The sequence below is a fragment of the Clavelina lepadiformis genome, chromosome 8 (genome assembly GCF_947623445.1).
Source record: "Clavelina lepadiformis chromosome 8, kaClaLepa1.1, whole genome shotgun sequence".
Taxonomy (NCBI): domain Eukaryota; kingdom Metazoa; phylum Chordata; class Ascidiacea; order Aplousobranchia; family Clavelinidae; genus Clavelina; species Clavelina lepadiformis.
The window spans coordinates 4,200,110-4,214,934 of NC_135247.1; the positions used below are offsets into that span (position 1 = coordinate 4,200,110).

The following is a 14,825-nucleotide window of genomic DNA, read 5'->3' on the forward strand; positions in this document are numbered from 1 at the left end:
AACAAACGATTGTAATAATTTTCCAAGCTTAACAGGATCAGTTTTGCTTAAATGTAGACTAGCCACTTGAGTTTTGAGATAAGCTTGTACAGAAAAAGCTATCTTTTGTAAACGTAAATATTTTATTTCACATTTTTATCTTTTGATTTCAGTAAACACAAACCACAGAAAGGTCTGTGTATTCTCTGAGCAGATATTTTAATATACTTAGATGTACATATCAACTACAAAACAAAACCAGCTTGTACATAACCCACATCCACCGCTAGATGACTCGCAGCTTATAAAAATGTCGGCACCATTATCATTCGTCGCAATTCATACAAAATCACGTCCTGAACACAATATTGCCAAACAGAAAAGAAAGTTCATAAAGCATTACCAAAAGTGGAAGGCTGTCCTTCTATAGTACTTTGTTATTTGCATTGTTATGGCTGGAATTCTTTACCTGGTTGATATATTTACGCTCTTTGTATATGTAACAGTTTTATATACCACCATTTTCTCCCTTCATTTTAAAGATTGAAAATCAAAAAATGGGTCACCATTCCAACAAATGATACTAGTAGTAAAGTTGTAGAAGGGAAGTATATAGAAACAGAAGTGACAAAAGTCTAAGTGCAAGACAAATTAAATTAAGGAAAGTATGGAAGAACGTAGAGGTCCAACAAAGTTCGGAAGTTGCTCAAAATCGTCAGTTACAAAAATTCGTTTATCGTCTTCTGTTATCAGCTGTAAGAAAAATTCGTATATAAACAAGAAACCATATTTAAGGGAACAAATCGTTAACTTATTAAAGAGAACTTATGGCGCTAGTTTTAAACTGACCTGTAGTTGTGGCAAGCTGTGTTCTCTTATTCCCACAGCGAACAATTCTATTCCCATTCCTCTTGCTATACGCACGCTCGTAGTTAAAAATACAAGGTCGGACGCCCTATAGAACAAACCAGCAATATTTGTCAACATCGCCAACGTCGTAACAGAAATTTTAATTATTGCGTTTGTAGGGAAACGTTCTTGTGTTCTTGGCAGGAGTGAAAATTTTGTTTTTTTTAAAAGAAGTTGACGTATTTTGAACTTGTATTACAACTGGTGTAAACTTACGGGCCGTCGGTAATAACAGCTATCGCCCTCCTCGTGCATAAGTCGCCAAACCGGTTAGAAGCGGGGAAGTCTATCAGCACTGCCTTTTCTATGGCATGAGCTGTAAAGGCCGAGTAAGCATGTAGTGATAAACCTTGCAGTGCTCCCTATGAAGAAAATTTTTGATTTTCAGAAGCATTGGTCTGGTTGCAAGAGATGTTTTATTAATGCCCGGATAACGTCCAAACTTGCTTGCCTCAAATCCTTCCTGAGTCCTAAATTCACCAACATTCACAATCGTCTCCAAATAGTCCTGGTCACGTGAAGTCAATTGCCTGTTATCCAACAATGTCATTAAAAATATGCTCGACGGAGTAGAAAAACGACTTCAAACCACAAAATGAGATCAAATTAGGATCGACACAGAAAATAATGACTAAAACCCAAAGTGCTTTATTTTAACGTGCGTACCTTGAACTATACCAGAATGAGTATTGCATCACGCCGACAAAGATCTTGCTTAAATCAAACCCAGAAACTACGTTTTTGACAAAATCCACGGTTTTGTCAAACTCTGATTGCGTCATTGAATCCGATCCGTCAAGCAGGAACATCACGTCAAGATCATACGTCATGCAACCTGCAGTTAATAGCAAACAGCTTTCTAGTCATTTACGCTATCATAGCTCATAACCTAAAATATTTGTTCTCCCCGAGGGGTAGCATTACACACTTTATAAGTTTGTCAAATACCATCAGAAGATAAGCACACCGTTAGATAACCATAATATGTAGTTCGCTATTTTAAATACTTTGATCGTACCATACACATCGGTTGTGCTTTGTTGATTTGAAGGTGCCGTGGGCGAAACACTGAGTGAAACTGTCAAATATTAAATGTAAGTGATTGAGATGTTTTAGATACAGTATAACGAGAGGGTCTCTAAACCTCGCCAATGAACAAAGATAAGACAATATCTGATTCAAGCTCAGGTGAGCATACAGGGTAGTAGTGTTAAAAGGTGCTGTTCATCACCTCTTGAAACGTCGTTGCATAGACTGGATGAGCAACATGACACAGCGCAATCATCAACATCCCAGGCTAACTCGGTTCGAGCCTGGACAATCTCAGTCAAGATCGAACAAGTACTAACGTTGCAAGTTCTCGCTGGCACACATGTACCGAACACTGCGGATCCTGTTCAGTAGCATTTTACGCAGCAATGGTTTATAAGTTATGCATACAACTGTCGTTCAATTTAGAAAACGGTGGTATATATTTTACAGCAAAGTTGGCTGAATTAAAGTACCTTGATAAGTTTTGCTTGTAATGTTTTGTTGTTTATTATGTGTGGCCAAGGAAGACGCGGATAAAGTCAAGCAATGGGATTCTGCCGGACACTTCATTTCGTATTTCAGCTCCACAGTGCTGGTACCGTTTGCGTCACCATAGATTATGGAATAGCACTTGGATGCATAAGGTGGAGCTGTGGATTTTGAGTGCGTCTAATTTGAAACCTTATCCAAGACTAGCTGTTGTACACTAATTACACTAAGTAGCTGAAGTCAATCTATAAAGCATAATATTAGAATCTTACTCAATTTGACGGATCCCCTGAAACCACGGAAGTGTAAGGTAGCATCGGAAGTAAATATAATATAAAGCGCGTTTGTTTTAGAGGTGTAGGTGCGTGGTATGTCCACGGAATGGCGAATCTCGGCAACCAAAGGCGAATTCTTTGTTTTACCATCCCTGATCTAAAAAAACAGATAAGTAGTAAAACAGCTAAACTATATTAACTATTAAGTTAACTAAACAAAAACTAGGAAAGTGTAAAGATGGGTTGAAAAAGAAATTTATCACTATAACAATTACCATTCTTAGCAGAGTGGAAAAGAAATAAAATATAGCTAATGTTTGTTGCGGCTGTAATGAAACGGTGTTTTTCAATCATGACGGTATGAAAGTTTTGTTTAGTAACCTGCAGCTCGTCGAAATCCTTCTCAACTCTTACGTCGTGTAATTTAAATACAACTTGACCATTTGGATCAGGTGACAAAATCAGCCAATGGCATTCGGCATTGGCCGGGTAAGCGTAAGGGTAACCTGGTGAAAACATTTCCATCCAGTCGTTGGTCGCTTCATAAGTAAAGCCGCAAGCATCAGTCTCAAATTCCTCTTCATCTACAAATGTTGGTGTATAATGGCGGATTAGGTATAAGATCTGGTAATTGGGCTAGATCTAGTAGACAACTATACAGAGTGTTTTTACCTGGTAAAAGTTGAGCAGTTGCGAAAAATCCATTTCTTACGATCGTAGAGTCAGTTAGAAACTTCATAGTTACAAGGTTTGTTGTCGACTTTAATATGCGATTACCCGCCAAACGTTCCATTCTTAAAGCGGAAATTAGCCTCATGTTAGCACCATCGCTCACCTAAACAAAGATAAAATTACAATCCCAGCATTTTGTAATGTGTGAACAAGGCTTGTTGCATTTACGCCTCCCTTACCGCTACACAGTCACAACAGGTTTCCATTTGAACGTCCCAAAAGTCAATCATTATCTTCCTTCCTTCGGGTGCTTCAATTATCCATGTACAGTTGCTGTCATTTGGGTAGTTATCGGGATAATTTGGCGACATGAGTTGTACAGTTTGGTTAGACAGTGGTATGTTGATATATCCGCAAATGCTACCAGCTGTAAGAAAAACTGAATTCAGTTGATCGATCACGCCTGTATGCAGTGGAGCATGTTTGCAATTTTTAACAACTTATGTAAGCTAACATTCTGAAGCTATCCAAAGGTACGATGTTACGCAACAGCTTCAAACTACATTTCTAGAATATCATGTTTACGGGAAACAGTAGATGTTGTTGTCGTGCTTGCGGTTGTCTCTGGTGCGGTTATTGGCGTTGTTTTCTCGGGGGTCGTTGTTATCGTTGATGTGGTTGTCGTCATTGTTGTGGCATTCGTAGTTTTTGTTGTTGCAACATTAGGTAGAACTAACAGACGAAGATAAACATTAAAATTTGGAATTGTATAACAAAACATCCGAAGGATATTTGTCAATGATCTTCGTGGTGAATTTGCCTGAGCTTACTTAAAACAAATGTTGCATTAAACCCCGCGAATCTATGACTATCATCAGACGAAAAGTTTAAAAACAGTTGATTTCCAGTGGTACGAAAACTTCTAAAGGCAATGCTTCCACTAAGAATGACTGCATCTGAATCACTGTCATCCCAAACCTGAAAAGACGAGATAAACATTAAATAAATAAACAAATAAATAAATGAGTCATTGAATACATGAATGAAGCACATTAAAACTAACCAATCGATTTAAACAAAACTAATGCAATTACATAAGCTCTATCACAGCAGGTTTCTGTCATGAAGCTTGTGAAATTGAGCTGTATTTGTCCCCCAGCGGGTGCATGTATCTTCCAGTTGCAAAGACTGTTATTTGGGTACAAGGAAGGCCAATTGGGAGTGGCTAAGGTCTGTGGGTCCAACAGGGCATATTTTTCGAAACCGCACTCTAATGACAAGGTTTAGAGATAAGAAACTTCCTGTTATAAAAGCCATTACACGATAATTCACTTGATGATCAATAACCACTTTGCTTGATGTTTCACCTGTGCGGTTCTCAATTTCCTGCTTGGTTTCGTTCGCACCGATTTCGGGAATTGGGACTATAAAAACCATATAGTGCAATTGAGATAAGGTGTCATTCAGAGCACACTGCTCGAAAATAACCTACAGAAATAGATTTTTATCGCAACACACCACTTATGTAAGTTGCTCGAAATCCTTTTCTTTGGTCAGAGCTGTCAGACTGGAAGACGAGAATAAGTTGTTGTCCAGTTGACCTGTACTTCTGACCGGCAAACGTTCCTCGCAGTCTGTCGATTCTTTCGCCTTCTTCGTAGTAAATCTGAATATATAATAATCATTTTTAAGATAGTGCCGTTGCTTAGAGGAAAGTTATTTTTCTGGTCTTGGAGAATCGTTGTCTGTCATACCTCAACACTGTCGCAACAAGGTTCCGTAACAACTTCTTCGATTATCAGTTCTATGTTTGTAAATGGTGCAGTCTGAATACTCCATAGACAATTCAAACTCGGATCGTAGTCTTCTGGCCAGTTGGGTGAAATTATTTCCTGCGTTTCATTTGTAGCGAGCAATTCAAACTCACAAATTTTTGAAAAATATTTGGAGATTTTCCTTTACTTTGTTTCATCTTTTTTCTAAGCATCGTGTTCAGCAAAATTAGATCACCCAAGCAAAGAATTTTGCTGCTAAATTATAAAGTGGTCTTTATATTATTGTTTTCTGCTTGTAGTGTGATGACAAGCAAGAAATAATACGCACCTGCTGGGGTGGTAGATTCTGTTGTAGTAGGAACTTCAGTGGGTGGAATCCCTGTACGAAAACACTTAAAATAAGGTAGGAAACTTTTTACTCACAAAGAAAAATTTGTTTTGGTTCTCCATAACACTCATTCGCACGATCGTTATAGTAAATTCTTATGAGGAGATGACCTTACCTTCTTTAAACGAGAAACGAAGGCCAGCAAATGACCTTGTGCTATCTGATTGAAATCGTACTCGTAAAACTCCTCCCGAGGAAGAAAAGTTTCGTGGCGTATCTACAGCCCCGGAAACTTGTCCAAGGCTAGTATTACCACTAAATACCTGTTGTTAGTGCAACGATTTTCAGAGTGTGCTTTCAAAGCTTTTACGCATTTTGCTGGAAAGTTATTTATAGTCTATATATTTGACATAATCGTCAATACGCCACTTAAATGTTATGTTTGGATTCAATAGCGTTATGCAAGTAAACATACTTCCAGAAAATCGAAAATAGATTCCGTTTGTCCTTCAATGACGCTAAATAACACCTCCATGTTTTCAGTGGTAGCGTGAATAATCCAATTGCATTGTAGCTGCAATGGATATTCAGCTGGCCACCCGGGTGTGTTGATATACTGATAGGATGATGTTGCATCAAGCTCGTAATCGCAATCGGCTGTTTAAAAACACAACAATAGGTTGTCGGTCTAGCTGTTTAAGCAGATTTTGCAAACATTGGAATTTGTACCAACAAAGTGGGGTAGTGTAATGTGTACCACTGTGCCCTAGTTCACATGCAGTCGTATAGCAAAACAGTAATAATTCCACCGAATACTTTGATACGTTTTAATATCAAAGCGCTATTTAATTGTCTAAACAAATGAAACTTACAAGGCAAAGGAAGTGGGGAAGCTTGTCCTAACTGCGAAAGCGTCACTGTAAATATAGAATAACTTTCATGATTTGCATATGATAAACATACGTTGAAAATTCAATAAAGAGTCTGATACAAGATTAGAATAAAGAGTCTGTTCGCTAGAATAATCTCACCACACAAGAGACTAGAATTGAAATTTATTGATAACTTCAATGTTGTCCGATAATTTTGAGGATTTTGGCTAAATTGAGCATTGATTGAGTAGCAGAGACTGCCGAAAACCTATTCGTTAGGGTTCTTATAATGAAAATTAAGGTTTCCACGTTGGGCTTAAGAGCATTAGGATAAAGGTTCCCATAAGACCATCGTGTAAACGTACGAGTAGTCTGTCAATTTCTTTATAGTTGGCAATACAACACTTCAATTTACCGCTTCTGAATACTCCACGGTATCCTTTTCCATTTACACTCGAATCCGACTTAAAGTTGATCGTTAAAATCTGACCCACATCTGAAAGATAAGTCCTGGGTTGAAGAATATTGCCGGATAAACGATCAAGTTGTCTTTCTCCGGCAGCAATCTGCATGAAAAAGCGACATTGTGCACAATTTCTTTAAATAGCAACTCACAGATATTTGTTTATTTATTATGCCACAAATATCTGGCTGCAATACCCAATCAGTTTTAATCATATTACGCCGCATCCATTGATATACGTTTAACATTTAAAACCGTGTTAGATACCACGAACCACTGATATTGCTTAAAACAACTTTGCGTATACATTTTGCGCAAAAACTACATCTACCTCGACTGCATCGCAGCATGTTTCGGTTGAAATTCTTCCGATGGTGAATTGAACTACTTCTCCATCTGCTGGAAGTATCCTCCAAATACAGTTAGCTCTGTTGGGATACCGATCTGGATACTCAGGTGAGTTCAGGTCTACGGTTTCGTTGCTGACTGCGACTATATCCCGACCGCAGTTGCGTTCTATAGTATAAGATAACACACAGCTTAATTGTCTTCGAAACATCGATTTACGAGGATTAATACGAAATTTAATCGTTAGAAAGCTGAACAAGTGCTCAGTTTTTGAGCCCTGGCCGCTGTTTAGTTTTATAGAAAAACACAAGCGCTGTTGGTTTGTTTCATTGCGTTAACATTGTGGAATTGGCTTATAACTTATTGTTTTGCATCAGTGTTTTGTACAAAATACTTCACTACAACCATAGAGAAACAACATCTACAGTACATGCAAATTGGATGATAAAGGAAATTGTGCTGTTTGATTTATTGCTCTGCAATATCAGGTAAAAGCACACCAAGAAGGATTTGACAGCAGTATTTTAACGGGAAGAGCTAATACCACAGGCATAAATATGCTGTCTTGTCGTACCTCACACTTTACTTACCTTCTGCGTCACTGCTAAATGATGGAATGGTAACAGGAGCTGTAATAAAAGAAATATGACAATCTACAGTATATATAAATTATTCCTCATCGCATTGGATGATGCTGGAAGTAATTCATATATGCTACGAAGCCGACATAGCTAAATCACAAGAGCAAGAAAGTGCCCATAAAATATCTCTGATATCTTCTTGGGTCTAAAAAAGAACGCCATGAGACATATAAGAAAAGATTTGGTAAGAGAAAAGAAGTTCAGTTTTGTGAACCCAGCAACCCATTGTTGCATCAAGCGTTCTTCAGAATAAAGAACAAAAATATTCACTTACCTAAGGATGACGTAGTCGGCGCCGGAGTTGTTGGTGGAATAACTGTTGATGAAAAATTTGGTTAAGCTATAGTATTTTGCTTAAATATTTTTCTGAAATGCCATAAATAAAAACTATATCTTATAAAATATATATATTTATAAAACTATATCTTGTGGTTTCTGAAGACGTAAAATCTATAGCCACCACATCATGGCTAGTTTTGCGTCTGCATTCATCAGTTGATATTGAAACAAAAACATGCAACTCACTTCGCATGTAAGTTGCCTGGAACCCTTTTTGAACAATTGTGTTATCAGAATGAAATTGCAGCAAGAATCGTGTGGAATTTGATACGTAGGCAATAGAATCGGTAGAAGTTCCAGTTACTCGAGCAACAAGTTTATCGTTTTCTTTGATCTGTTTGTCACAAGAATGTTTTTGCTTAGGTAAGCTTTCACCAAGTATGTAGCAAATAGCAAGCTTGTTTTTTTACACCGCTAACGGGAAGACTTTAGCAAATCCTTGTTAAGACCAAGGGATAGGTTAAACAAATACTTACGTCGAGATAGTCACAGCACGCCTCGATAGATGTAAACAAGACAATAAACTCTATGACGAATCCTTCAGGTGCTTCTATGGTCCACTCACAGTTGATATCAGTGGGATAATTTTCAGGCCATTTAGGTGAGACCAATTCTTTTCCTGTGGCCGTGGCTTCTAACTTTTCTCCACACAATGCTGTGTGTGCGATACAAGTGATTGTAACATTAGCATTTAATACAATTGATTTACAATAATGACACGATGCAGATAAAGGAATTCTGTAAATCGTTTTTTGAAACTATAAACTGCTTATGTGTACGCTTACCGTCCAAAGAAAGCGGTGGATAAGGAGGTGAATCAGGAACTAGAAAAAATGTTGATATATTCATATATGGATATATTCATTGGATAACAATAATCAAGCGTTTACGTTGCCTATACATGCACAATGACAACCTTTCGACTGAGATACCTGGAAGTAGTGTCAGCAGCATTCCTTAAGCAACATTTTTGCATAGTACTTTTGTGGATGTAAAATATACAGTACAGCATGAAGTTAAAAATAAATACTTTTATACATAAAACAATTAGAATTGAACGATTTTAGTATCCTATAGGTATGTTCTGAACATATATTTAATTACGCACTCTTTTATTTACACAATTATTCAGCTATTTTGTTGAGTGCCCACAGGCGACAAGTATTATCCCAAAACAAGTTAGTACCTAATCTTTTTAGTTCCTAATCATTTCCTGGAGAAGCTTAGTTCAGTTAAAGCACACCAGAAATAATTTCCGCACAAAACAATTAGATTACAAAACGGCTTTATAATCTCCTTAAAAACGCTTATGACAAAACAGGATTTACGACTTGCAATAAATGCATTTCCAGTTGTTCATAAAGTGCAGTTTAAGCAAACACGGGGCAACGCTGTGCGGTACGTTGGCAATAGCCATGCATTACTCCAAGTGCATTCTATACAAGAACAAATCCCTAATTAAATTAAGGAAAAACATCTTGCATTTACACCTTACCACTTCTAAAAACTCCTTGAAAACCTTGGCGGTTTACGCTGATGTCAGATCGAAACTCAATCCTGAAGCCTTCTGAGGTACTGGACGTGAAACTGAAGGATTCGAACTCCAATCGACCTCTTAAGCGTTCCAACCTTGTCGTGCCATCGTATATCTGCGTTTCATAGTAAAAGTTTAAGTAAGATTAAGTTTAAAAATCTTAATAAGGTTGTTTTACATCAATAATTTATTGGTTGTGTGGTTCGGAAAATGCGATGCTATACTCTCTTTCCTGTCGTTTAATCAATATAAGTTGAGCCACCGAAATCAAAAATTTGTTTTTTTGATTAAGAATTCCGTCATAAAACCCATGTAGCTTTTGTCCGAATTATGCTCGTTAAGATGCGCAATACAATTAAGCTATAGCACTTGAAAGAAGACGGTTAAGCACTTAAGCGTTGCTTGTTCTTTTTGATATAGCCATGAAAAAAATTACATCCTGATACCTTAATCTTGATATTGAGTCAAAGGTATTGGTCAATTTGGTAGCGTTATATCTCGAAAACCGGTTTTGCAAATCCGCTATGGCATCAGATGGAATCGCTTTAACACGACATTGATGAACGCTTTCGTGTAATGTTTTTCTCTATTATTTGCAGAAGCAAACGGCTTTCAGCGCATTGGTTTAATAATTTGACTTATAAAAAGGTAATCATCTCAATCCTGTAGTCACATTACAACTTAGGTGTTTGATTTGCCACTTTGCAATGCGAACGTGATTAATTTCGAGTCTCATCGTCCAAAATAGATTTCTAAAGCGCTTTAAAAAATCTACACTGTTGTAATGTCATCCAAAATTGTTGCAATACAAAATTGTTTTATGTTTCCAAGTATTCAGATAATTGTTTTAAATTGCTTTTTAAAACTATGCCTTTACTGTGTTTTGTTTTTTTTTCGTAAAGCAACTGAACATTATTTATAAATTGCCAAATACGTCGCAGATGAATGCTTATGGCAACAAACCATCCAAAATTCTAATAACCACCTCTACGTAGTCGCAGCATCTTTCGGTGTCAATTTTTCCGATTGTGAATTGCACGACGTGACCTACAGGTGCGCCGATCCTCCAGGTGCAAACCGCACGACTCGGATAATGTGAGGGATGGTTAGGAGAGTTTAAAGGAGAAGGGTAGCTAGGAGCTTCGGCGATGGTAAAGCCGCACGTGTCAGGCGCTGGTATAAAATGACAATAACATTTATCAGGTTTGTTAACCGCACAATTTCATTTTTAATATGAAGGTTGCAATTTGCCATCTTTATTTTTACTTCAAGCTTTTTTTTGTTCTTATCTTACCTGCCGATGTTGTGCTTGTGGTGGTGGTCGTGGTCGTGGTAGAGACGGTGGTTGTAATTTCGCTTCTAACTGCAAAAAAAAACATTTTAATTTATTGTCACATCTAAAACTCGATACTTGTTTTGTTTTAATGTTTGGAGCCTATAAAAGTACTTGAAACACACGCTCTCGAGAGAGTCTAGGATTCTAAAGTAGAAACAATTTGCTAAAATATTTTGTGATACGTTCGGCTACATGTATACTAAGATCTATATAGCCCAAAGCGCAAATATTTATTGCTTCAAAAAAACACTGGAATGTTGTTAAACATGATGTCGTTTCCTTGGGAGTTGCCAAACAAAGGGCATTAATTGATCTACGAAAATGTCAGTAACGTCAAAATATATGATGAAGAAAACAAAGAATAAAAGACAGTATCGTAACATTAGCTTCTTCAACATCTTTCACATAATTTTTAAGTCTTTTTTATGATTAATTTCAACGATAAAACGTCCAGAACTTACGTCTTGCCTGGTAGATGAGACGAAACCCTCTAAATGTTACTGAATCATCCGAAATAAAATTGAGGGTAACATAGTTGTTCCGGGATGCTATTGTTTGAGAAAGATGTCTTCCAGCAAACTCCCTTATGATTAGAGACGAGTCATTTGTTTCTTCCAGAGAATCGTAGATCTGAAAAACAAAGGAGTGATTTTAAATACTCTGCTCCTAAAGGTGCTTGATCCTTGTTGTGCATCAAATATTACGCAGATGTAACGACCCTGATTAGCCGATGTGCAGTTGCCAAGCAACTTTAGTTGAAATTTTGCTGCGAGCAAAAGCCTTTATCTTTAGCTGTCAATCAAACATTTCGCTCATTCAATTCTGTTCTATTTTCGGTTGGGGAGTTTTGTTCAAAACGTTAAAAACTTGATCCGTTTAATTAGTTTAAGATGCAAATTGTGCAAGCTTTTAGTGCTAAATATTAAGCTTGTTTGTTCACAAACTTTGCTTTGTGCTTGTATCTCTTGAATTAAGTTACTTTGTGGAGAAAAATGCACACACTAAAATTGAATAGAGATCCTTTGAAAAACTTTTGCGAATATCAACGTGCCTTAAAACGGAATAAATGAGTCGGAATAATTTATGCACACAAAAATAAGTTCTGAGGTGCTTCACCTGTACTATATATTCAAAGAATAAAACAAATTCTTTACAAATGGTTTAATAGTCAAGTAACATAGGGTGATCGTCTGTGGCATACTTTCTAAAACGAATGCCTGCACTTACCCGTAACCTCCGGATGGGTATATAGTTTAACATGCAATAACTTCATTAAAGACTGACCAGTGTCATTAGGTGAAAGATGATCCCCAAAATTAATTTTACTTACTCTAAAATTACTTGATGTAATGTTGTATCCCAACCAAACCATCCATTTGATGTTCAAATTGTTCTTACAGTTTTTGAATGTTTTTTGCGCAAAATTGTGAACTGATATAGATATATACGATAAGATATCTCAGTGAATAATAGAACGTCCGATCAGTCAAATGTCATATGACACTTAAAGTAAAGAAACTGGCGGTTTGCTAAAGAAGTCATCTAATTGAATTCCTCTGCAATTATGTGGTTCAGGTTATTGGATAAAGATCAGATTAGACTAAAATAACTTCGAAAATAAAGTTGTTAAGCAAACTTATGACCAACGGCTCTGTACGAGTAACAAAACCAGTTATCATGAAAGTGTTTATGTGGACAACAGCGATAAAAAGTGTCGCAATCATTTCATGTGGTTTAAATATATATGCGCCATTGATGATTCATAACTATACAGTAGTTGTATTCTACACTTGTGGTTAATTTAACCTTCGTATGATATTATAAGACAACGTTGATTATCATTTAATATGCCATTGTTTACAGATGTTCATATACTTACTAATTTGTAATAAATATGAATGTAATAAAAACTTACAACTCAAAAAGCCAGAAATGTATCCATACACGTAAAAATCAATTTAATAAAATTCTTGTTATACCACATTGCAGTATATACAGTAATAATCACTAACCATTCATACGTAAACATTACGACAGCAACCTGTTTTTTGCTTTTTGTGATTATTCACAATATTCAGTAACGATTTGTATACTTCTTAAAGTTTCTATACTGAATGTTATGTTTAACATTTTATATGTTTCAGCGTAAAGGACATAAAATAAACTTTACCAAATATTCTCTAATGTTTATTTATACATAAAACAAATACAAAGCGGAAAAAGTTTTATTTTAAAATATTTAATTACAAAAGTTATAATTAAATATTGTAATTAATTATTCGAAACCATATAATCAAAGCAACTTTTGGTGATATTTTGGTGATATAATTTTCTCGAACTTGCTTAACTGATTTGCAACAAAGCCTTTAAATTTGCCCTTCGCATGTTTGAGTATAAATATGGCTCTTACCGTTAGCTTGTCGCAGCATGCTTGTGAAGTGAATAAGGAAAATCTAAAAACTATCAAGTAGCCTTCCGGAGCGGTGACTGACCACCAACAATTCTTAGACGTTGGGTAGTTGCGAGGATAATTGGGTGAAGTTAAAAACTGCGCTGCGTTGATTCGAGCGATACGACTTCTTTGCCCACACGACCCTAAAATAGTCCGGTAAAGATAATTGAAATGGAAGTGTTTTGAATTATTTCTTTTAGATTTTTATATTTGCGTTATTTTAGTAAATTATTACGAAACTTTTGCAAGCAGATTGCCTGTTGACATCTACTATATTTTCATGCTTCAAATATACAGTACATGCGTAAATAGTTTCACACGTTTTAGAAAACTGATTCTCACACAATACGATTTAATTAACATTACCTTGAGATGATGCAAGCGGGATCACAATTGCCAGAAAAAGCAAGCTACTACAGACCAAATACATCCTGAGCATAAGAACGAATCGTATAACTAGTCCACCTCAAACCTCCCGCTTGTTGAATGATTTGGCTGACCTTTAATTTGAAGGTATGTACACCATGTCTGACAACTTTTTTCTTCAGATTCCTTTGGTGTTTTTAGAAGAGAGACCTGGTACTTGACTGTTTACAAATGCCTGGTGTTCCATAGAAATAAGTCGAAAAAAAAGAAAACTTAATTATACCTTACTCAAAGGCGGGTTTAGTTAAAAAAGCTCTATCTTCGAAGATCACATAAATTTCGCTGCAAATTTCGCAAAAACGTTTTATTTCAATTTGTACATAGGATTTAGCAACTCGGCAGGATATATTGCCCAGAGGCTTTTTTGAATAACAATTTTGGTACGATCAAACAACTTGGTCCTCTATCTCCTAAATATACGTGTTTTAATGACTTTGAACTTCAATATCAGATGACAAGCGCATGAACCTTAGTGTCAAGGTCGTGTTATTCCATATTCGACTACAAAACCTACGAGACAGCTTCTGGAAGTTTCAAGAACTTCAATAAAACGGACACGTTGTGGGCGATTAGACGAGCTTAGTTTGCCGCACAAAGTCCATAGCTGAGCTTCCACAAATATCTTAAGCTGGTTGATATGATAATCACAGCACGCCCTTTTCTTTGTTTGGACATATCACAAATATATATATTTGTGGCACAAACAAACCACGCGTACAAATAAATACACATCGTGATAGTTTTGTAATTGACTTTTTTATGTAAGAAATATTCACTTATTTCTTCGCCATGCATGCGCTTTACTTACGCAGAAATCTGTTAGGTGACCACTGTATGAAATGTCAAATGTCTTCGCCTTTCCTATTAAGGGATCAAACTCATGATGATGGTAATTGCATGCCGAGTGTTTTTGACATGATTCATGCCAAAGTCGTTCAATGGTTTCAAAGATTTC

The 14,825-nt window shown here is 36.4% G+C and overlaps 1 protein-coding gene across 1 annotated transcript; it reads right to left on the reverse strand.

Moving 5' to 3' along the window:
- Positions 1–103: 103 nt before the first annotated feature.
- On the reverse strand, positions 104–14,091 carry LOC143468849 (cubilin-like). Its single transcript, XM_076966288.1, has 35 exons — positions 13,811–14,091; positions 13,403–13,587; positions 11,454–11,622; positions 10,951–11,019; positions 10,642–10,829; positions 9,618–9,771; positions 8,908–8,946; positions 8,599–8,777; positions 8,309–8,456; positions 8,058–8,099; positions 7,733–7,771; positions 7,126–7,310; positions 6,747–6,897; positions 6,332–6,376; positions 5,935–6,116; positions 5,635–5,782; positions 5,460–5,510; positions 5,111–5,289; positions 4,875–5,022; positions 4,724–4,780; positions 4,451–4,626; positions 4,187–4,334; positions 3,942–4,088; positions 3,596–3,783; positions 3,357–3,519; positions 3,066–3,268; positions 2,682–2,841; positions 2,394–2,570; positions 2,120–2,281; positions 1,907–1,966; positions 1,555–1,723; positions 1,340–1,418; positions 1,105–1,250; positions 829–934; positions 104–732 (listed from the first exon to the last, which is right to left on the reverse strand). Exons 1-35 carry the CDS (start codon positions 13,881–13,883, stop codon positions 631–633), a joined length of 4,617 nt encoding a protein of 1,538 aa, XP_076822403.1. The 5' UTR covers positions 13,884–14,091; the 3' UTR covers positions 104–630.
- Between the last annotated feature and the right edge of the window lie 734 nt (positions 14,092–14,825).

Bases quoted from the DNA above. Each gene is read 5' to 3' on its own strand.
- LOC143468849 (XM_076966288.1), bottom strand. From the start codon at position 13,883: ATGCTCAGGATGTATTTGGTCTGTAGTAGCTTGCTTTTTCTGGCAATT. The intron at 4,781-4,874 runs GTGTGTTGCGAT...TGGTTTTTATAG, and splicing joins TCGAGCAACTTACATAAGTG to TCCCAATTCCCGAAATCGGT. The intron at 1,251-1,339 runs GCAAGCAAGTTT...TTTTCTTCATAG, and splicing joins GGACTCAGGAAGGATTTGAG to GGAGCACTGCAAGGTTTATC.